Source organism: Erythrolamprus reginae, chromosome 3, assembly GCF_031021105.1.
Source record: "Erythrolamprus reginae isolate rEryReg1 chromosome 3, rEryReg1.hap1, whole genome shotgun sequence".
Taxonomy (NCBI): Eukaryota; Metazoa; Chordata; class Lepidosauria; order Squamata; family Dipsadidae; genus Erythrolamprus; species Erythrolamprus reginae.
In genome coordinates this window covers 215,576,063-215,599,453 of record NC_091952.1, presented here as the reverse complement: position 1 = coordinate 215,599,453, position 23,391 = coordinate 215,576,063, and the positions used below count along the sequence as shown (strand labels likewise).

General features: G+C 38.9%; 1 protein-coding gene across 2 annotated transcripts in view; it reads left to right on the top strand.

Moving 5' to 3' along the window:
* The first annotated feature begins 1,376 nt into the window (after positions 1-1,376).
* CPA6 (carboxypeptidase A6) overlaps positions 1,377-23,391 on the top strand; it is a 35,656-nt gene continuing 13,641 nt past the window's right edge. For both annotated transcript variants that reach the window (XM_070747888.1, XM_070747887.1), the window contains exons 1-9: positions 1,377-1,562; positions 4,349-4,424; positions 6,184-6,308; positions 7,942-8,056; positions 8,308-8,409; positions 11,277-11,381; positions 18,354-18,464; positions 18,653-18,743; positions 20,751-20,953. In XM_070747888.1, the coding sequence (XP_070603989.1) occupies positions 1,450-1,562; positions 4,349-4,424; positions 6,184-6,308; positions 7,942-8,056; positions 8,308-8,409; positions 11,277-11,381; positions 18,354-18,464; positions 18,653-18,743; positions 20,751-20,953 (1,041 nt within the window). In that variant the 5' untranslated portion in view covers positions 1,377-1,449. The remainder of the gene's footprint in view (positions 1,563-4,348; positions 4,425-6,183; positions 6,309-7,941; positions 8,057-8,307; positions 8,410-11,276; positions 11,382-18,353; positions 18,465-18,652; positions 18,744-20,750; positions 20,954-23,391) is intronic.

Sequence of the window (23,391 nt, the reverse complement as noted above, 5' to 3'; positions counted from 1 at the left end):
AATCAGAAAATCTTTTTTCCCCAGCTACTCTGAAAGAAGAAATCAAGGCATATCTTCAGATTTTTACAGGAGTGAGCAATCATCCTGTGTTGTCTCTACTGGAGATAGATATAATCTGCATTTTTTTGTAAGGATGTACATTTTTGTAAGGTCATAACAGAATGACCTAAGCATTTGGAGTCCTAGTGGACAATCATTTAAATATTAGCCAGCAGTGTGCAGCAGCTGACAAACAAGCTAACACAGTTCTAGGATAGAATCAAGATCACATGAAGTGTTATCACCACTTTATAAGGCCTTGATAAGACCACACTTGGAATACTGCATTCAGTTTTGGTTGCCACAATGCAAAAAGGATGTTGAGACTCTAGAAAAAGTGCAGAGAAGAGCAACAAAGATGATTAGGGGACTGGAGGCTAAAACATATGAGGAAGATTTGCAGGAACAGGGTATGTTTAGTTTAATGAAAAGAAGGACCAGGAGAGAAATGGTAGCAGTGTTCCAATATCTCAGAGGTTGCCACAAAGAAGAGGGAGTCAGCCTATTCTCCAAAGCACCTGAGGGTAGGACAAGAAGCAATGGGTGGAAACTAAACAAGGAGAGATGTAACTTAGAACTAAGGAGAAATTTCCTGACTGTTAGAACAGTTAATCAGTGGAACAGCTTTCCTCCAGAAGTTGTGAATGCTCCAACACTGGAAGTTTTTAAGATGTTGGATTACCATTTGCTTGAAGTAGTGCAGGGTTTCCTGCCTAAGCAGGGGGTTGGACTAGAAGATCTCCAAGGTCCCTTCTAACTCTGTTGTTATTATAATAATTAATAAAGTATTACTGCCTCTCTTTTCATTTCCTTGGGAGTGGGTGGCATACAAATGTAATGAATGAGTGAATGAATGAATGAATGAATGAATGAATGAATGAATGAATAAATAAATAAATAAATATCATTCTAAGATCACAGTTTAGGAAAGTTTATGACCTAAACTTTCAACTAATCTTTAAGATACCATAAGGTACTTTGATGGTTCAATTCTCAAAACTCCAAAAAGAGAGAACCTTTTCTCCCTCCCTTCCTTTTGTGCAAGGGTGGTGCATTCATTGTTGGAGTACTGCCCCCGCCCCGCCCCCCAATCATCCCCACCTAGCTTACTCAAAGCTGAAGATGGAGTTACAGTCCATTCGAAGCTACTCATTACTTTGATTGAATTTATTGAAAGTAGCCAGCCCGGCAAGAACTCCTATTCTCCTCCCCCCCCCCCCCCCCTCTCTCTCTCTCACACACACACACACACACACACACACTCCCCATTAGCGAAAGGAAGAAATCCAACTTCCACCCTCTGCTCCTCCCTCCCAGTTCCAAACCCCGTCCGTCGGAGTAGCTGCTCCGTTTTAAACGCAAGAGAGACGCAGGTCTGATTATCCCGTCTTCTCTCGGGATCCATCGGCGATGATGAAACTTCCGCGGCCGGTGCTTTCTTACCTGTCCTTTGGGCTGCTCCTCGTCCAGCAGCGGGCTGAGATGCCCGGACGAACTTACCTTTACGACAACCGCTACGCCGGGTAAATCTACTTTGTTTTTGTTTTTGCTCCCTAATTTATCACTTGAATTATTTGGACGAGTTTAAACCCAGTTCTCGCTTATTAGAGACGACGTGTCCTTATTGCTATATTAATTATCGGGATAAGTATAAGGGAATACAGAAATATTGGGCTTTTGAATGAAATAACGTTATCCTTTAGTATTACAGTACTTCTTTTTTTTTTGGCACAGCATGGTCTCTCCTCCTGGGAGGAACTAATGAGACAAGGGATCCTTGATGTGTAAGAGGAAGTGTACAGGGATGGTTGCATTTGTTAATGGTATTTACAGATAATGGATGTGTGTAAGATGTTCAGAGTTAAGGTCCATTAGTGTAGCATGCAAGCCCAAAAAAAGAAATCAATGAATAAATAGGATACTGCTCAAAAATATAAAGGGGACACTCAAATAACACATCCTAGATCTGAATGAATGAAATATTCTCATTGAATATTTTATTTGCACAACTATTCCATTTGCACGACAGCATGTGAAATTGACTGTCAATCAGTGTTGCTTCCTAAGTGGACAGTTTGATTTCACAGAAGTTTGATTTACTTGAAATTGTATTCTATTTTTTAATTGTTCCCTTTTTTTTTTTTTGAGCAATGTAAAATAACAAGCAAGCAGAGTTGTGTTTATGGGACTATATTAACCCAGACTGGGAGATAGTTATTCATTTTAGTGTGGTAAAAAGAGATGTGGTGGTGGTAGGGAAATTGAAATAATTTCTAGCCTTTAATTTTTATTTAAAGGTAAACTCCCTTAAAAGTATGTGAAATTCAGAAGCAAAGCTCATTATACACACTACACTGTAACATGAATTATAAAAAAGAAAAAGGTTTGGACACTGATGATGCTGTTGATTAGAATGTATTATTTAATTTTCCTTTTTTATTTGTTTAAAATATTGTGTTTTATTTATTGTCCATAATTTTCTGATTTGGATTGCCATATTTTGCCATTTTTCACAGCCCTTTTGGCTTTTCGGCTATTTTCATATAGTTTAGTTTTGTGCACTGCAGTTCTGTTAATCGTGGGAACAGAATGGCCCGAACCTTTAATGGGCAAAACAGAAAATAAAGAGACTGAAATCTAACTGAAAAGGGGTTCTTTTATACCCACACCCCCATTATCTAAACCAGCTCAACGGCTATTAAAGTAATTTAATTCTAAATATTGTGGGCAATGTACAATAAAATGTGAAATAATTAAAATTATACACTGCTAGACCATTCATAATGGTAAGTAAGGAATGTATAGGTATACAGTACAGTTAAATGTAAACTTACTTCAGTAAAAACAATATATTTGTTATATGTATACTGTATTTTACAGAGAATGGTAAAATAGATAAATTCAATAATTTGGCCATTAGATTATGTTAGCTACAGACATCACTTCTTTTTTTAAAATTTCCATTTAATCTAGTGGAGTTCAAATTTTAGTATTATAAATCTTAGAGCAAGTCTGTTTGAATAGTTTGTATGCGTATAGTAGCATTCAATATAGCTCACAAGCAACAGTGTCATATATGAGTTGTGATGTGACATCCTTTTTTTGATCTGAAATAGAAACCATAAAGCTCTCTAGTAGTACAGTATATAGGGGAAAAGGTATACAGTACCTGCAGCATAGCTGCAGTTCATTGTCTACTATGGATTGTAGCTTATTAATAATGCATTTGAGCAGCAGTAACAAAATGGCCATTTAGGGCAGTGATTTTCAACCTTTTTTGAGCCGCGGCACATTTTTTACATTTACGAAACCCTGGGGCACATTGAGCCGGGGGGGGAGGGGGGGCTAAAAAAAGTTTGGACAAAAAAAAATTCTCTCTCTTCTTCCCTTTCGCTCTATTTCTCTGTCCCTCCCTCTTTCTCTCCCTTCCTCTTTCTTTCTCTCTCCATCCCTCTTTCTTTCTCTTCCTTCCTCTTTTTTGCTCTCTTCCTCTCACTCTCCCTCCCTCCCTCTATGACTTTCTCTCTCCTTCCCTCCCTCTCTTTCTCTCTCTTGCTTTCTTTTTCTTGTTCTTTCTCTCTCTCTTGTTCTCTTTCTCTCTCGCTCACTCTTTCTCTCTTGCTTGCTTTCTCTCTCTGTCTCTTGCTTTCTTGCTCTCTCTCTTGCTTTCTTTCTCTCTCTGAGCTTCGCGGCACACCTGGCCATGTCTCGCGGCACACTAGTGTGCCACGGCACACTGGTTGAAAAACACTGATTTAGGGGTTGTTGCTTTACATTTCCTTTTTAGATACATATGAAAGCCTTCCTTAACCTGGTTTCAGCAGGTAGCAGTCAAGCCAAGGGCTATGCTGAAGAGAGAGTTTTAACGAACCAGAGCAAAGGAACACATCAAAGTGTATAGCACAGCTAAAAGATTATTGTATTACAGAAAAGCTCAGTGGAAACAAGAATGCTAGCAGCTGAATGCAAGGCTGGATTTCCTGTTCCTTGCTCTCTTGTGCCAAAATGAGCTGGTCTAGTTAATCCAAGTTAGCATAAATGCTTCATAATAAATAATAGATACCAGAAGAAAGCATTTCTATTTGCTCAATCTGTTTCGGAACTACTCAACATGTGCTGAAATTCAATGCTAGTACAGTATTTGCCTTTGATCAGGCTTGCTGGGAATTAGGGTAGTTGAAAGATCAACCCATCTGGACCACACCAGGTTAAGAAAATTTAATATAGATTAATGCTTCAGGGTTACATCATTTCAGTATTTTATGTTCGTGCTAAAATAGTATCCTATTTAGGATTTCTTATTTTACAGGCATAAGGTGATACGCATTATACCAGAGAATGACCAAATGGCAGAGACATTGAAGATTCTTTTTCAAAAACTTAAAGTGAGTGTGTGCTTTGCATTGCTGTGTACTGTATCATAAGACGTGTAGCGTTTTCTGCCTATATAAATCAAGTGATCTGAAGTGAGATTTTCAGCAGAGGTGGTTGTGGATCTGCAACAGCAATGGGTTGCTCCCAGTGGGACCAGTTCTTAGAACCAGTAGTGGCAGCAACGAGAGGGTCTGCCACCCATCCAGGACGCTTCTGCGCATTCATGTGCATGAACTGGTGGCAATCTAATTTAGAATCCACCATTGATCTGCAAACATTACAGAAGTACAATTCCCAACAGCAGTAACTAGCATGGCTTCTGCTGAAGGATACTGACAGATATTTGCAGGGCTACAAGTTCCCAAAACATGGTGCAAAGGATTACTATGATATATCTATGCCACCAAAAGCTGAAGGATTTTGAATTCTTATGGTTCTGATTAAGCAATTATAGTCTTTTACTAGTTGAAAGAGGTGATGGGAACAAGCAACCTTTGATTAAAAGGAATCCATAACCTAAAAAATTATCTTAGATTATTTGTCTTGTTTTCTAATTAAATTGCTCTAATCTAGGAACCCTGGCCAGGTCTTCACGTTATTTGAAGCAGTGATGGCGAACCTTTTTTTCCTTAGGTGCCGAAAGAGTGTGAGCGCGCACTATTGCACATGTGTGAGTGCCCACATCCATAATTCAATGCCTGGGAAGGGCAAAAACAGCTTCCTCCACCCCCTGGAGGCCAGAAATGGCCTGTTTCCCAACTTGTGGTGGGCCCAATAAGTTCATGTTTCACCCTCCCCAGGCTACAAAGGCTTCCCTGGAGCCGGGGGAGGGTAAAAACACCCTCCCCATCCCCCCAGAGGCTTTCTGGAAGCCAAAAACCAGCTGGCTGGCACACACATGCACATTGGAGCCGAGCTAGGGCAACAGCTTGCGTGCCAATAGATATAGCTCTGCCGTATTTACTGGCATGTGCCATAGGTTCGCCATCACTGATTTAAAGCATAATTCTTTTGATGCAAAACACTATTAAAAACTCTGCCATTGGGCTTTGATCTCTCCAGATTTTATTTTTACTGCACAGTGCAAAGAACTTGCTATAGGACATTTGCAAACAGTAAATTTGGCCCTGAAGAACTGCTGTATTTACTTGAGTTCTAAATGGTTGCTACGTTTTTGAATTGTTTATATTGTGATGTGACAAGCCGTCCTTTAATTGTATTACTGCTATTTTGAGTAACTTTCTATATGTAGTCATATCTTAATCCCCTACCTTTCTAGCAGAATATTTTGTAAAATATTATCATCCCCAGTGGAAGTCATATTTTTTTAAAAATTGGAACAAGAGTTGTTAGAATTACACCCGCAATGCAAACACACCTGGAGTTTGCTAAGTGGGAAAGTCTGATGTGCTAAGATTAAAAAGGCACTTGAAAGGTAAAACAAATCCATGTTATGCAGTGCTTATTTACAGGATTTAAATATATCAGTATTTTTAATGTAAAATAAAATACAGGACTGGGTTAAAATAATTCAAATTTGGATTGGGTTTTTTCATTGAAAATGAAGTTATACAAACCCTGATGCTCAAAATATGTATTTCTCGATGTGCTTTTAGAAAACCTCAACAAATTGTTTACCAATGATTCAGCAATAATCTCTGCCATTTATTGAAAAGTTTAAGAGGATATTCTCTTTGCACTCTTAATATCACGAGTGTTTCCAATCTAGACTGAATAAATGTGAATTACAGGTTGGTTGCTGCACTACAGGTGGACCTATGGCAACCAAGCAGCCTGTCTTTCATCTCCAAGGATGCAGTTACAGATGTACATCTGTCAAGAAATAGTTCACAGATTCTTCAGTTCTCCTTAGAGCAAGCAAACATCCAATATACGTAAGCATGGATTTAACTGGCAGAAAGTCTTTTGTATTGCATTTAAAAATCTTCTCCCTAAGTTTTATTAGAAGCAATAATCAATAGGCTAGCATGTCCTCGTAATTAATAATTTAAGAGTATCTTTTAAGTGCTATTTGAAGAGAAGTCGGAAGGAGTTCCCGTGATAAGCATTTAATTATAGAGTCTTCTTTATACTGTAGACTAGTGTCTCCTTAGTGCCTGGGCATCCTTTTGTTTGTTAAAAAAGCAGTAATAGTCACTAGTGCACGCATATTGTAACTTCAAGTATCCACATGTTTTTAAATTATTAGCTTTTATGTATATTTATTATGGTGCACTATACCAGCCAACACCTGTCACACAATTAGTGGCATGACTTAACAAGCTTTATCAAATTTCTCTCTTTGATGGAAAGGGTAAGGATTTGTCTGTCAAGGAAATTATAATGGGTAAATAAATCTAATTTTATTCAGAAAGGTGACGGACAGGTTCTTACTTTTCCTTACTGTACTTTTCTTGACATTATATATTCAAACTTTCTAAAGGTCTCGTGGCTAAAAGAATAACTTTCGAGCACAAGACTTTGGCAATATTTTAGCCAAACCTGAGCATAGCAGCTGATTCTGGGGTACTTACAGTATTCCTGACACACTGCTGGCACTTCGTTCTTGACCAAAATGCCAGCAGATTTTTATAGTAAGACAAAGAAATGTTTGAAAAATGAAACTTGTCATCTGCAAACCAAGCAGAGGGATTGACTTCCCAATATGAGCTTGTTCAGTTACTCGGCTGATGAAGATAACAGGAGTAACTATAGGAGGATTCAAGAAAGGGGTATGAATCCCTGTTTAAGTTTGGGGGGGGCAGGAATACATTGGCAAACAGCTTTCCCAAGCAACCCAGGTCATATTTAAATTTTGAAAGTACTCATTATTTTCAGCAGCAGAGCCTGGGGGCATTTGGACCTCATCCTGCCTATTCCTCAGCTTTTACCTACTTATTGGGAGAATAAATTACCCATATTCCTTTAGGTAAATATTGTAGTTATTACAAATGAAGGTGAATATATATATATCCGAGGATAATATTGCAGGATCTAATCTGGGTTGGTCACTGAGACCAGAATTTTTGTCTTTTGAGCTTTTGGACTCATGCTGGAGCCCATCTTCAGGGAGTTTCTCTCTGGGTGAAGATGGCCTCAAGTTCAAAAGGATGGAAGACAAAACCTCTTATCCCAGTGACCAACCTAGATTGGATACTGCATTGAGCATGTATTTTACATTGAGCATGTATTTTATTACCACTCATAGATGAAGAAAATATCCTTTAAATGCTGTTAATTAGTTTTTATTTGTTTCTTCAGTCAATGAAAACATAGCTCTGTTGTTATTTTTGTTCATTTTGGGGGTGAGGTTCCCCCCCCAACTTATCGCTGCAGTCCAAAATAAAATGTTTGCTTTACAATATGCTACATTATGTGCTTGCAATCAATTTTCCTGGGTTTATTAAATGTCACAAATAGTCTGTACAGTGTTAAAATGTTTACTTTGGCTATATATTTTCCATTCTTTTGTATTATACCATGCATTTATTTAAAGTGTTATTTTCTTTTTTGTTTTCTGTTTGATAGAGTCCTCATATCTGATTTGCAAAAAACGATAGAAAAACAAATTGATTCAAAGCCATCCAGGAATCGTAGATCTTTACCAGACTATAGCTATGAAATATATCATTCCCTGGAAGAAGTATGTATTATATATTTATGCATTGTTGTGTTTTTATTCTTATATAAGAAAAAACCAGGGAAATAGGAAAATAACATTTTTCTTTGCTTGTTTAACAAAAATTAATCTTTGATATAAAGTTTTAAAAGTTATACATTGGAAAACCTTATAACTAGGACTTTTATTTTCTTTTGTACTTATTGTATATAGTTATATTTATTTTATTCAGTGACAAAATAAAATCATACATGTATGTATCTTTTCCCACCCAGATTCAAAGTTGGATGTATTATTTGAACAAAACTCATTCTGATCTCATTTACATGTTTTCTATTGGCAAGTCACATGAGGGAAGACCACTTTTTGTGCTAAAGGTATATTTTGACAAAACATTGTTGGTTCAACGAGGTAGTATCAATATTTATGGAAGCAAAATTTGATATGGTATATGTGCCCTATATCTGAAGGCACAAGCTGAGGGCCCAGGGCAGAGGTCTTCAAACTTGGCAACTTTAAGACTTGTGGATTTCAACTCCAAGAATTCATCAGTCAGCATAGTTGACTGGATATTTCTGGGTATTGAAGTCCACAGGTCTTAAAATTGCCAAGTTTGGGGACCTCTGGCCCAGAGTCTTATTTACAATAACTGAAAACCTTGAGTGGACATCACATAAATCTGCCAAAATTTATCAAAAGCTTATATTATTTTTAATGTATTAGAAGGGGGGATTAATTGCAGCAAGAATTCATATTAACTCCACTTAAATAGACTCATCTAATTTTTGCTTATTCCAGTATTTTCCAATATGTAACCACAGCTGGTGACTTAAAGGCCAGTTTTGGTGCTCCGCCCAAAACATAGCAACTCCTATTATATATATTACATATAAAACGCAGATTGATTTAATTTATTTTATAAATGTTAGCTATAAACAAGTTCACATATAGAAATATTTTGCTTTGCTTGAAAATAAGAATCATAGATTAGATCGCAAATGACCTTGCGATCTAATCCTAGGAGTTCAAGAGTATCTATTCAAAGAACAATTGCCATCTATTGCTCTGATAGACATAGATAGAAGATACTGCTTCTGCAAGTTGCTATAATTCCTACAGTCTTCTATTTAGCGGAGATATTCACTAAAACTTTCTTACTGGGAGTCAGCTTATCAGAGTTTAATTAATGAATCCTTATTATGTAAAAATAAAAATTCATATTAGCTTTTGTTCCCAGTTCCTTGTCTTGGTAATATATATATATTTATGTCTTTGAATGGGGTTGTATCAATTATTCCTTATAATTTGTCCGTTGGTATTTAATTTAGAATTTCATGATGGATACCAAAGAAGATGCTTAAATGGCAACAAAAGTTTGAGAAAGTTTATTAGATAACTGTCCCCAAATATACTCAAACCATGAGGGAGGTTCTTCAGCTGAAATGAGCTCAGGTGGTGAAAACAGTCTCCAGAATTTGACTCATGAAGAAGATATTTCCCCTGGACAGATATTTATCCCACGCCAAAGGTAGAATTCAGCAAGTTCTGACCAGTTCTGGAGAACCGGTAGCGGAGATTTTGAGTAGTTCGGAAAATCGATAAATACCACTTCTGATTGGCCCTGCCCCATGTATTCTCTGCTTCCTGAGTCTCAGCTGATCAGGAGGAAATGGGGATTTTGCAAAAAAACTTCCCCTGGAGTGGGGTGGGAATGGCGATTTTACAGTATCCTTCCCCTGCCATGTCCACCAAGCCATGTCACAACCACCAAGCCACAACCACAGAATCAGTAGTAAAAAAAAATGAATTCCACCACTCCGCCACTCTTAACAATGTTATCCCAGGATGGAGTAATTAACTAAGAGGAAATCAGTTGTGCGTGTGCATACAGGTGTCCTTGGTTAATGATAGCGACAGAGAATAGAATTTATATTATCAAGCAATGTTGTTGTAAAATGTGATGTCACGACTGTATTACTTAGCAACGGCAACGCCCAGCAGTCCCTATTGCTATTGTTAGCAGAATCCCACTATTCATTAGCTAAGGACCCACCTTGATTCAAACCATTGGGCCTTTCCAGCCCCGAACTCAGAAAAACTGACACTCGTCGAACTCCTCTCACCCACCTACCCCATCCTCATCTCTGAACTTTCAACCATCCTGCACCGTGGTACCAGGGGTGGGTTTTAACTTACCTCTACACCAGTTCACTTCCTCTTGTGCTGTGCGGCTCTGCGCGCATTGCACGCCGTGTGACCGCACCACGTGACAGTGTTGTGCATACGCAGTGCCAAAAATTCAATTTTTAAAAAAAGCTGAAAATAAGATGGTGCTGCACGTGCAGTGCCAGAAACTTGGCTTCTGCGCATGTGCAGAAGGGAAAAAAATCAGCAACCCCCCCCCTCCAATTATTTTTCAAAAAAACAATTCCCCCAAAAGATGGCGGTGTCCATGGACCGGCACCAACACAACCAACTCCATGACATCACCAGCAGTATGCTACCGATTCTATAGAACTGGTGTAAACTGGAAAGAACCATCTCTGAGTGGTCCTCATGAGTCACCTTAGATCCGCTGAAGACTTGCACCTCAATACCTGTGCTGTGGTTGGCCAGTCCAGCACCACCACAGTGCAAAACCCAAGTCCCTCTACCACCCTGTGTTCTACAGGTCCTGCCATCCCAGCTGACCTTTGCCATCTGTAAAGCAGATGCTGGCTGTACCAAGTCTTTTTGATGCTATGGCGTGCATGCTTCTTCAGATCTGGAGGGGAAAGTTGTCACTTCTTAACTTACCAAGGTCAAAGCAGAGATTTGCCAGCAGCCTGAGCCAGGCTACAGTAACTAATTTATTTATTAAGGTCATGGAATGAAGCCTGTTAGCTTATAAGGGAGACATCACAGAAAAAAGCCATTGAGGAAGAGAGAGCTCGTTCAAGCAATCTCTGAGCGAGAAATTTTTTACAAAAAATACAGGTCAAATATAGATTAGTAATATAGCATGTTGTCCGGTTGAAACTATTGAAAAATGAAAGTACATATTTTTGTTAGATAATAAATTCAGAAATCAAAGACATAAGAAACAACATTAAGCTAAAGGGGAACGTAATTCTTCTACTTCACATTATGTTTAGGAGCGATTAAAAAGGGGAACATTTCACTAAGTTGTCAGAACACTTGCTTCACCTTTTTACAATCCATCCATAGTTTTCTTTTTCTAATGTATGTATTTTTGCAATTGCAGCTAGGCAAAAGAACAAGGATTGATAAGAAAGCTGTGTGGATAGACTGTGGAATCCATGCAAGAGAATGGATCAGTCCAGCTTTTTGCCAGTGGTTTGTGAAAGAAGTAAGGATAATTTTTTAAAAAAAACCTATGGTCATATTTTGAAATCAAGAAAGCTTATCCATTATACAAAGTATGTTATCAAAGCAGACCTGAATTGTTATGTTTAACTGGTCCTTAGATACCTATATCTATGATATTTCAATCTTACAGTTGGTGAAAATGTTAGCACCACGATGCTGCTGAATTTAATAATCTTTGCTAAATAAGATAGATTATAGTTTCCCTGTCTTAATGACAATTATTGATAAATCTCTAATTTGTTGACAAATTCACAGAGAATAAAGATAATAAAGAGCATTAAAAATAATCTCATTAAGAATATTGTTGTACTGATGGAAAACGAGTTCCCAACTTCAGTCAAATAAATTTGTAAGCTTGATTTTCTTTGTCCAATTGCTTGGCCTGGGTAGGACAGTGCAGAAATTTGCAGCAGCATAAATCTCTCTCATTTACTACATTTATATCCTCTTTTCACCAAAATGAATAGATGCACTTATGAAAAAGTACCCTTTGAAGAAAGTATAGATCTTTCATAATTCATTGACTTGTTTTACCTGGATTCATTGCATTTTCATTTTATACATTTTATGGTTTGTTTGTTTTTTATTTTAGTTAGTCATTCATATCTTGTTCTTTTTTGGCTAAGCTTCTGCCAAGGAAGGTGGGTGTTGTTCACTTTCTAACCCTTTTCAAGTGTTTAGTATAAAGGAAATGGAGATACACCTTTCTACTATTGACTGGTGATCCTTATTTCAAAGTAACTACACTGCTCAAAAAAATAAAGGGAACACTTAAGCAACACAATATAACTCCAAGTAAATCGAACTTCTGTGAAATCAAACTGTCCACCAATCAACACTGATTGACAATCAATTTCACATGCTGTTGTGCAAATTCAACTTTGTACAGAACAAAGTATTCAATGAGAATATTTCATTCATTCAGATCTAGGATGTGTCATTTGAGTGTTCCCTTTATTTTTTGAGAAGTATATAAACAATAGAGAAGGACTGAACGATAGACATATTATAGCAGACCTGAGCAGTGCGGCCCGGGGGCCAGATGCGGCCCACCCGCTGTCGGTGACCAGCCCACGGAGGAAAGAAGGAAGGAAGGAAAGAAGGAAGGAAGGAAGGAAGGAAGGAAGGAAGGAAGGAAGGAGAACTGGAGGAAGGAAGGAAGGAGAAATTCTCTTTCCATGTCCTTTTGCAAAAGTCCAATAAATGCTCATTTTTTAATTGTTCATTGGTTTCATTGGCCTTTCCAAGAAATTTAAAGCAAACCCTCCACCCCACCTCTCAGAGGAAAAAAAGGAAGGAGAAGGAAGAAAAGGAATCCAAAGTTACTTTCAGGCAAAGCCTCCACTATGTTTTCTCAACTGACAATGTAGGTCAGTTGAAGAGAGGCACCTGGATATTTTAAAAGAGAAGTAAAGAACTGCCCCAAAGCAGAAATAAAAGGCAGAGAAAATCAGAGAGACAGAAGCTTCTCTCCATCTGGAGAAGGAAAGAAGGAAGGAAAATGGAGGGAACAAGGAAGGAAGGAAGGAAGGAAGGAAGGAAGGAAGGAAGGAAGGAAGGAAGGAAGGAAGGGCTGGGCAATTAATTTATAATTATAATATAATTATAATATAATATCTAATTATAATTTATAATTATAATATAATTAACTCAGTTCTACCCAATAATATATAGTATTGGGTAGAACTGAGTTAATTATAGTAATCTGGCCCCCTAAAACCATCCCAATTTCTCATGCGGCCCCATGGCAAAATTAATTGCCCACCCCTGTATTATATGCTTGTAGTATGTTAATTTATTATGCATATTCTTCAAAATCAGGGTGTAATGCAATATTATCATCACCACAAGGAGGCATGCTAGTCATGTTTATCTATATAACTACAGCTGCTTGCAGTGTCTTTGAGCAATAGCTTACTTAAATGAAATCTGGAGTTTGTGCAAGATACTAATTGGATGTCTGAAATAATGAACCCAGATACTGTAACTAATAAGTACATTAAACTACATTATCTTCTATCAAGATAAGTGATTTGTTGGCTTCAAGGCAAGCACTGTTCTTTTAGCAAACTAAAATAATAAAACTGAAAATTCTTCCTTCTTAAAAATAGTTCATTCCTGCTTTTCACTGAAGAATGCTGCAGTGTTAGTTTCTGAAACTGCAGAAACTATGATATTATACTATAACTATAAAATTATGGAAAGTTCAGAATGTACAAGGGTCACCCAGAAAGTAATGCACTATTTTTTTTCTCAGCCTATAGTAATGGTACGAATGCGAAACTTTAGATATACATTATTTGAATTGTCAGGCGTGTTTGTAAATTTTGTGTTTGTTCAGATAGTTTAGCTGCAGCAGTGTTTTGAAATGGCGTCTGTAAGTGATGTATGTTACAAGCAGTGATGGGCTCCTACAGGAACGGTCAGGAAAGCAGTTCCGGTAGCAAAATTTGGAGCTCCACCCCAGAGCACCCTATTTGCACTGAAAGATGTTGAAACAAAATGCATAAGCCATGCCCACAGTGTGGTAATAAAAATTTTGATAGCCCATCACTGGTTACAAGCGGCATGTCGTCATTGAACTTCTCACTGCGGAGAAAGAAACTGTTGGGAACATTCACAAACATTTGTGTACAGTTTATGGAGAACCTGCAGTGGACAGAAGTGCAGAGGGTGAGGCCATTACACATGGCTTCGTGACCAGAACAAGGAGTGGCCCTTGTGTCTCTCTGGAGGAAGGCCATAGAACGGGACAGAGATTATGTGGAAAAATAGGGAGTGTAAAAGAAACATCATTCTTTTTTGTGTGCAAGTTCCATTGTGTTCAATAAATGTTGGAGGAAAAAAAATGTGGTGCATTACTTACTGGATGACCCTCATACTATCACTGATTTAATCTTTTGAAATATGCTTGCTAATGCTGGCCAGTCACTTTTTGTAAGATGGACATCCATTTAAATATGATAAATAAATAGAGAAATAAAACTCATATGAACAGAAATACAGCAGAGGAATACCTAGTTTGCTGAAGTCCATTGGTTGCCAAAAGCTTCCAGATCCAAGTCAAAGCGCTGGTTATTATTCTTTAGCAATGATTCTTTATGGCTTAGATCCATGATGGCGAACCTATGGTATGCATGCCACAGGTGGCACCCGGCGCCACATCTGCCGGCACCCTAGTCATTGGCCTAGCATGCATGTCTACAATGGCCAGCTGATTTTTGGCTCACATGGAGGCTATGGGAGGGTGTTTTTGGCCTCTGGGAGGGCAGGGGAGGGCATTCTTTGCCCTCCCCAGGCTCCAAGAAAGCCTCTGGAGGCTGGGGAGGGTGAAAAATGGGCCTACAAGGCCCACCGGAAGTCAGGAAATGAGGGAGCAGAGGCTCATGTGCAAATATTGAATTGTGGGGTGTGGCAGCAAAGGGGGGGGTCAAGTGCACATGTGAAGGGGGTGGGGTACAAGGGGGACATTGATTTATGTGTGTAATCATGCACACAAGCATGATAGTGCGCACGCTTTCAGCACCTGAGGAAAAAAAGTTTTGCCATCACTGGTTTAGATCCTCATTCCATTCGGGGCGGTCTGAGGCAGATGCTGTTTGTCCAATCTGTGCTGGGTAAATGGGAAGATTGAGAATCCCTTCTGCATAAGAAGTGAAGGGGAAGGGAGCTAGAAACAGGCCTTGTTTATCTCATTTTGGAATAAGACATCTCTCCCTTCACAGTTACAATTTTATAAAGCAGTGAAGCTTACGGTTTCTCAACAAGTTTCAGGGTAAAGAGTGTGATTAGAAGCATGCTGGAAGTAGTTTTATTTTAGTTCTGAATTGACATACAGTGGTACTTCTGCCTAAGAATGCCTCCACTTATGAACTTTTCTAGATAAGAACCGGGTGTTCAAGATTTTTTTGCCTCTTCTCAAGAACTATTTTTCACTTACAAACCCGAGCCTCCGAAACTGTAACTGGAAAAGGTGGGGAGAAGCCTCTGTGGGGCCTCTCTAGGAATCTCCTGGGAGGACAGGGCCTCCACCCTCCCTGTGGTTTCCCCAATCGCATGCATTATTTTACATTGATTCCTATGGGAAAATTTGCTTCTTACAAACTTTTCTACTTAAGAACCTGGTCACGGAACAAATTAAGTTCGTAAGTAGAGGTACCACTGTACTTTATTTTGTTTGAACATGTTTGAATATAACATGTTTTATTCTCAGCTATTTGGGATTTTTAGAAAAGGCAGCGTAAAAATACATATATATAGCGGGGGGGTTTTAAGAGTTCAAAAAAACTGGATCCCTGTTAGATTGTCTAAGCAAGAAATACAACCAGGGCTACTCTCTTTATTATATCCTTATGTTAATATTATAGGGCAAGACTGAAAATATTTCTCACCACCTCTCCTTTTATTCAACAGAAAGTCCCTTCTGAAATTTCCTCCTTTCTTGTGAAGACTAAAATATCTTTTATATGCCAGTTTTCCAGTCTGCAGTCTGTCTCTCCAGGTCATTTCCAAATATCATTACACTTTTTCAGAGGTTCCTAAATGTTACACCATCAGTACCATTTACTTTAAACACACCTGCTGCTGTATTTCCAACCAGATGTGTGTGTTGGGAGGGGAGTACTATCTCCTTCCATCCTTAGGCACCCCAAGGACATGGGGTGAGGTATCATCAATATGCCGATGATACCCAGCTTTACATCTCCACCCCATGCCCAGTCAACAAAGCAGTGGAAGTGATGTGCCGGTGCCTGGAGGCTGTTGGGGCCTGGATGGGTGTCAACAGACTCAAACTCAACCCGGATAAGACGGAGTGGCTGTGGGTTCTGCCTCCCAAGGACAATCCCATCTGTCCGTCCATCACCCTGGGGGGGGAATTATTGCCCCCCTCAGAGAGGGTCCGCAACTTGGGTGTCCTCCTCGATCCACAGCTCACATTAGAAAACCATCTCTCAGCTGTGGCGAGGGGGGCGTTTGCCCAGGTTCGCCTGGTGCACCAGTTGCGGCCCTATCTGGACCGGGACTCATTGCTCACAGTCACTCATGCCCTCATCACCTCGAGGTTCGACTACTGTAATGCTCTCTACATGGGGCTACCTCTGAAAAGTGTTCGGAAACTTCAGATCGTGCAGAATGCAGCTGCGAGAGCAGTCATGGGCTTACCTAGGTATGCCCATGTTTCACCATCACTCCGCAGTCTGCATTGGCTGCCGATCAGTTTCCGGTCACAATTCAAAGTGTTGGTTATGACCTTTAAAGCCCTTCATGGCATTGGACCAGAATATCTCCGAGACCGCCTCCTGCCGCACGAATCCCAGCGACCGATTAGGTCCCACAGAGTGGGCCTTCTCCGGGTCCCGTCAATGAAACAATGTCGGTTGGCGGGCCCCAGGGGAAGAGCCTTCTCTGTGGCGGCACCAGCCCTCTGGAACCAACTCCCCCCGGAGATTAGAACTGCCCCTACTCTTCCTGCCTTCCGTAAACTCCTTAAAACCCACCTTTGCCGTCAGGCATGGGGGAACTGAAACATCTCCCCCTGGGCATGTTTAATTTATATATGGTATGTTTGTGTGTATGTCTGTTAGTATATGGGGTCTTTCTTAAATCTTTAAATATTTTAAATTGTCAGATTATTTATGATTTGTTTCCACGTGTTGTGAGCCGCCCCGAGTCTTCGGAGAGGGGCGGCATACAAATCTAAGTAATAAATAAATAAAGAAAGAAAGAAACATCTAAACATTTCATTGCTTGCATTATAAAAACACTAAGTAGGATACTTAACATTATTTACATGTCTCATGTAGATGTAAATAATGTTAAATGATAGCAAGTTATTGAAGTGGAGGATGAATCTCCTTGTGTCTTCTAGAAAGGCTTATTCAATTTGTATGCAAGAGACCGCACAGTCTCCTTAAATGTATGTATGAGATTTCCAAAGCTCCGATTCTGCTCCTGCCTTGTAAAATGCTCAGAGCAACAGTTCTGACTGCAAAAATTACAGGTAGCAATTTCTCCAGCTGTCTTCTTGGATGCTCAATTCATTGTCAAGGATGCTCAATTCATTGTCATGGACTCATGGACTATACAGTAAATTGTCCAACTTGGCCTGTCTAAATCCAGGCTGCTTCTTACTTCTGTTTAGTTTTGAGGCTTTTAGATACCCCCTAGACAAGTCAACAATTTTCTCATTGATGAAACTGTCAGTTTCTTTCTTTTCTCATTGACCAAGCTGCTTTAGGGGAGAGAGGGACTGGCAGAGCCAGGTGCAAGACTTAAATGAACCATCATTTTGGCGTCCTCCCTCCAGCTCTGCCAATTTCTCCCCTACAGTTGCCAACCAATATTCCTTTTTCTTAATAGTAATTTTATGATAAAAACTGATACACGTTTTTAGAAAAGTTAGAAGATTTTTTTTTAAAGTGAAAGGCCAAGATTGGTGTCTTCTGGGTTCCTTCAAATAAATGTTACCTCTCAGGACCTTGGAGGAGCACCTTCTCAGTAACAGCATCTGTGTTTGGGAACAAGATTCGCCGAGATCCAGAAATCCCTACCAGTAGTGAAATCTACTTACCTTCCCTCTGCTGGTTCGGAAGTGCTCGTTTCGTTCATGTGTGCCCCTGTCAAGCATGCTTTTTTATCCTCTGCCCACTTGCAGCCACCACTACTGGTATGGCTGAATAGGGCCAAACTGGTAGCATTTCATCCCTAGTCCCTACTCTGCTGTTATTTAGAAGAGTTATGAAGTCCTAACCTGGCCTTTAGCAAGGGAAAGTGACTGGATATGTTTAAAACCATAAGGACAAATAATGCTTTGGTAAATAGGAGTAATCAATTGATTGTTGTCTAAGCTTTTATTGACAATTATTTTATTAAGTTAAAAGTGGGCTGTGATCTCTGAAAAAAACACACTTTACAACATTTCTGAATTACACATATTATTTTTATGTACCAGGCTCTTCAGACATATCAAAATGACTCAGCCATGAGAAGAATGCTAAATCAACTGTATTTCTTTATCATGCCTCTTTTTAATGTGGATGGATATCATTTTAGCTGGACCCAGGTAAGAAATATTTCAACATTAGGGTATTAATGAAAAATGCTAAGAATATTAATATTAAACAAGTGTGTTTGGGGGAAAAAGGTTTAAATATTTAACTTCACTCTCTGTGGAAAAGACTTATTACAAGCATATCGCAGTGTTTTATCTGTGTATATGTTGTATTTTCATATTTAAAAATCTATGCCTAGGATCGATTTTGGAGGAAAACAAGATCAAAGAATTCAAAGTTCCTCTGCCATGGAGTAGATGCTAATCGTAACTGGAAAGTAAAATGGTGTGGTAAGTCTAGAAATAATATGAATTTGTTTTCTCATTAGCCAATTAAATTAACAATGTGTCTATAATACAGGTAAATATACAATAAATACATAACTGGTACTCGGATGATATTGTAGAAATTATTTCAAGTTCAAATCTCTTTTTACTTTTGACTATAAAATCCCTTTTTATCTCTTAGTTCTGGCATTGGAACTTCGATTTTTGATCAGAGTATTATATGAGCATCCTAGTTTCCCAATAGAAATAAACATCCAAACTTTGGCCTGTTTACAAATATTTATTCATAATCTACCTAATTATTGAGACTTCGAAACAGCTCAAAAAGTAAATATAAGAATAATAAGAATATTAAATGCTAAAAATAGAAATAGTTAAAAATAATTCTAATTTTCAGGGAGCATAATGGTTAAATCTTAAAAACCAGATGGACTTTTGCTAACTTGTAAAATATAGTAATGAAAACACTAGAGAAATATGATTTTGAACATCATTCAAAATCATTCAGTCTTGAGTATTTTCTCAGCAGACCTATCCATAAGCTCCAAGAAAGAGTTCAACAAACCACGTCATGTGGAAGACGATGGATCTAGAAAAACAGATGGGGAGTTCCAAATTAACAATAAATAATTTCAGAACACAGACTGAATTAAGTCCCAAGCTTGCACAGGCAAATAAGAGTGTGAGATAGTGACATTTTAGCACAACACAGAAACAGAAATGAGAATCTATTTCTGGAGAAATAAAGGACTCAAAATCCTAATGTGGGTTTTTTCTTGCTTTGCTTTTTTTAAATTTTAAGACAAAAAAATTATTTTTTTTATTTTTCTCATCACCAAATCATTTATATATAAAAAATCATGTTGGCTCAAATAAAAGTTCTATCCACTTCTACTCTTAATTGACACGAGTGCTAAAGCTGTAATCAAAGTTTTAAACAATATCCAAGTCAGCTTAAATTATGTCTTGGCCTGCTGGAAAAATAACCTGTGACTCATACAGATTACTATTCTTCTGCTCAAAAAATTATATGTAAATCAGATTTAATACCTGAACTCTGTCAGCCCAACTTGTCCAATTACCGTGTTTCTCCAAAAAGATGACCCATCTTGAAAAGAAACCCTATCACGTTTTTGAGCACATGTGATCAAATTAAGCCCCACCCACAAGATTAACCCTAATTAAGACCCCGCCTACCCTTGAGTACAGTGAGTGAGGTGAGGCGCACAAGTAAAAAATAAGATAGGGTGGGAATGGGAGGATGGAGCTGCCCTACTTACCAAGCCATGCACACCCCGACACCTGTCTTTCCTTTTTTTGCGGCTGCTTGCTGCCACTCACATGCATCACCCTGGCTTCCATTTTGTCTTCAGATGCCTGCCGGAAGGCATCTGCAGCCGATAACAGAGCTCTGGATAGATCAAGTGGCAGAAGAAGTGGGCCAGCAGTGGGCTCCTGCTGGGGTGGAGCTGTCAATAATTAGAACCCTCCAAAAAGGAGGGTTCATTTTTTTCAAGAGTCAAAAGAAAAAGGTCTTCTTTTTGGAGAAACACGGAAGAACAATGGCAGACAATTTATATAACCTTGGAGTATCTTTTTCTGGTTCCTGATGAATTGTATCAATGGAATAGGCAATAAACTAAATAAAAGGAATGTAACTTTCCACTACATTTTGGTAACAAAATCAGAAAAATGAATGTGTTGTGCTCTAGCACAACTAATTCATCTTTAAAAGTCTTTTAAATTTCAGACAAGAAAAGATTAAAATCTTCTCTCTTCCTGTGAAATTGGTTTTTTTGCCTCATCCTGTCATCATTATTATCAAAACAAAACATTCTCTGTACCATTGGGATTATATTCATTGTCATTGGTCCAAGATGGATTATTTTAATTCCTTAATATGCTCAAAAGACAGAACCTGTGTTTGGTATTATATGTGTGTACTGTGAGCATGTTTTTGTTAGGTTTAACTTTGTGGGGAATCATCATTTCTTTCCTTCTAACTTATAGATGAAGGTGCTTCTCTTCATCCTTGTGATGATACATACTGTGGTCCATTCCCTGAATCTGAACCAGAAGTGAAGGCTGTTGCTCATTTTCTTCGTAAGCACCAGACTCAGATGAAGGCCTATTTGTCCTTTCATGCGTATGCCCAAATGCTATTGTATCCATACTCTTACAAATATGCAGCTATTCCAAATTTTAGTTGTGTGGTAAGTATAGAATTAAAGAATTCATAGAAACTTAGAAGTCTGACGGCAGAAAAAGACCTCATGGTCCATCTAGTCTGCCCTTATACTATTTTCTGTATTTTATCTTAGGATGGATATATGTTTATTCCAGGCATGTTTAAATTCAGTTACTGTGGATTTATCTACCACGTCTGCTGAAAGTTTGTTCCAAGGATCTACTACTCTTTCAGTAAAATAATATTTTCTCATGTTGCTTCTGATCTTTCCCCCAACTAACTTCAGATTGTGTCCCCTTGTTCTTGTGTTCACTTTCCTATTAAAAACACTTCCCTCCTAGATCTTATTTAACCCTTTAACATATTTAAATGTTTTGATCATGTCCCCCCTTTTCCTTCTGTCCTCCAGACTATACAGATTGAGTTCATGAAGTCTTTCCTGATAAGTTTTATGCTTAAGACCTTCCACCATTCTTGTAGCCCGTCTTTGGACCCGTTCAATTTTGTCAATATCTTTTTGTAGGTGAGGTCTTCTGCATGTTTGCATGGATGCTATTCTTTTTGTTTTAGTGAAGAGAATGTGCTTCTGAGTCCCATTCCTTTTTTTGCAAGTGAATAATGAGAAATCTCATAAGAATCCAAATTTATGTTATCCTATCCAAAATAAGGGGACAGAGTTGATATGGAGGTGAGGAAAAACACAGCTACTTTTTAGCTGAGCCAAAAATATTGAAAATTAGGTTTCTCAAATGACTGTATTAGTTACTAATTTTTCCAACAAATATATTCCATAAAGATTTAAGGGATAGTCATTTTGAAAAATCAAATCATATTTCAGGGAGATGGGACAAGTGAATATATTTTAACAATGGCATTGACATATAATGGTTAATTCACACATTGCTTTATGTCAATATGTTTGGTTGTAATAGGAGACACTATAATCCAATTACTGTATCATGGTTTGTAAATACTGATTTTAGCTCCAGCTTATTGTATAGTATAGCCCAGTGTTGGCGAATCTTTTCGGTGCTGAGTGCCAAAATGGGAGCATGTGCATGTGCAGAAAGCTGGAAGAGTAGCCACCTGATGCGCATGCACACACTGGGAAGATGATCTTCTTGTTTACAGTGCTCTAGGGCAGTGTTTCCCAACCTTGGCAACTTGAAGATATCTGGACTTCAACTCCCAGAATTCCCCAGCCAGCATTCACTGGCTGGGGAATTCTGGGAGTTGAAGTCCAAATATCTTCAAGTTGCCAAGGTTGGGAAACACTGCTCTAGGGTGTGAAGACCAGCTGGCACTCAGAAGAGAAACAGGTGATATCTCACATGCCCGGAGAGATGGCTCTGTGTCACTTTCTGCATACGTTCCATAGATTTGCCATCACGGGTATAGCCTATTGTGCCTTACACTTAATCAGAACGGCTTAACTCAGGAGTAGGGAAAGTTGTCTCTTCTATGACATGTGGACTTCAACCCCCAGAATTCCTGAGCTAGCATGACTGGCTCAGGAATTCTGGGAGTTGAAGTCCATAAGTCATAGAAGAGCCAACTTTGCCTATACCTGGCTTAACTTGATATGTAAATTCAGTCACTGTAGGATTACAGTGACGGAAAAAAAGTGAAGGAGAATGAGAAATCTTTGTCTGTGTAAAGGTTAATATATTATGGTCCATATTATGCCTACCATACAGATGTCCATTGGGCTGTATAAAAGATTTTCCACACAGAAGCAACTGAATCAGTCTAGAACATGTAAAGAGATATCCTGCAGAAAGAAAGTGAATCTTCCAGGTTTATATTATTTCGTTCATATTATTAAAAAATACACACATACACAGTAATTCACAGAAATACACAAGCATCCATAATTCTGACTCTTTCCTGATGGGAAAAAACCATACACTATTATAATTTACTCATGGCCGCTATGATCCTTTGACCTCCTTTTCAATTGTGAAACTGGACACCATTCGTATTCCCATTTCAAGACATTTCTGAGACTAAGGGGCTTAGAAGCAGTGCCTTTGTCATGGTCAGACCATTTTCTACTACGGCTTGACTTCCTGACTCCAATCCTTCCCCGCAGGGAGGCGGAACCAATGAAGATGTTCCGCCCCAGACGCCTAATGGATCCAGAGGGTTTCCAGACGGCGCTTGGGGTTATTCCAGAGGCACTCATCCACAGTTCGGCGGAGTCTCTTGCGGAGGCCTGGAATACGGCTGCTGCGGAGGCTCTCGACCGGATTGCGCCTTTGCGACCTCTCCGTGGCGCTAGACCCCGTAGAGCTCCATGGTTCAACGAGGAGCTCCGGGAGTTGAAACGCCAAAAGAGACGTCTAGAGAAGCGATGGAGGAAGAGTAGGTCTGAATCTGATCGAACACTTGTAAGAGCTTTTATTAAGACTTACAAAGTGGCGCTCAAGGCGGCAAGATGCGCGTACCATGCCGCCTTGATTG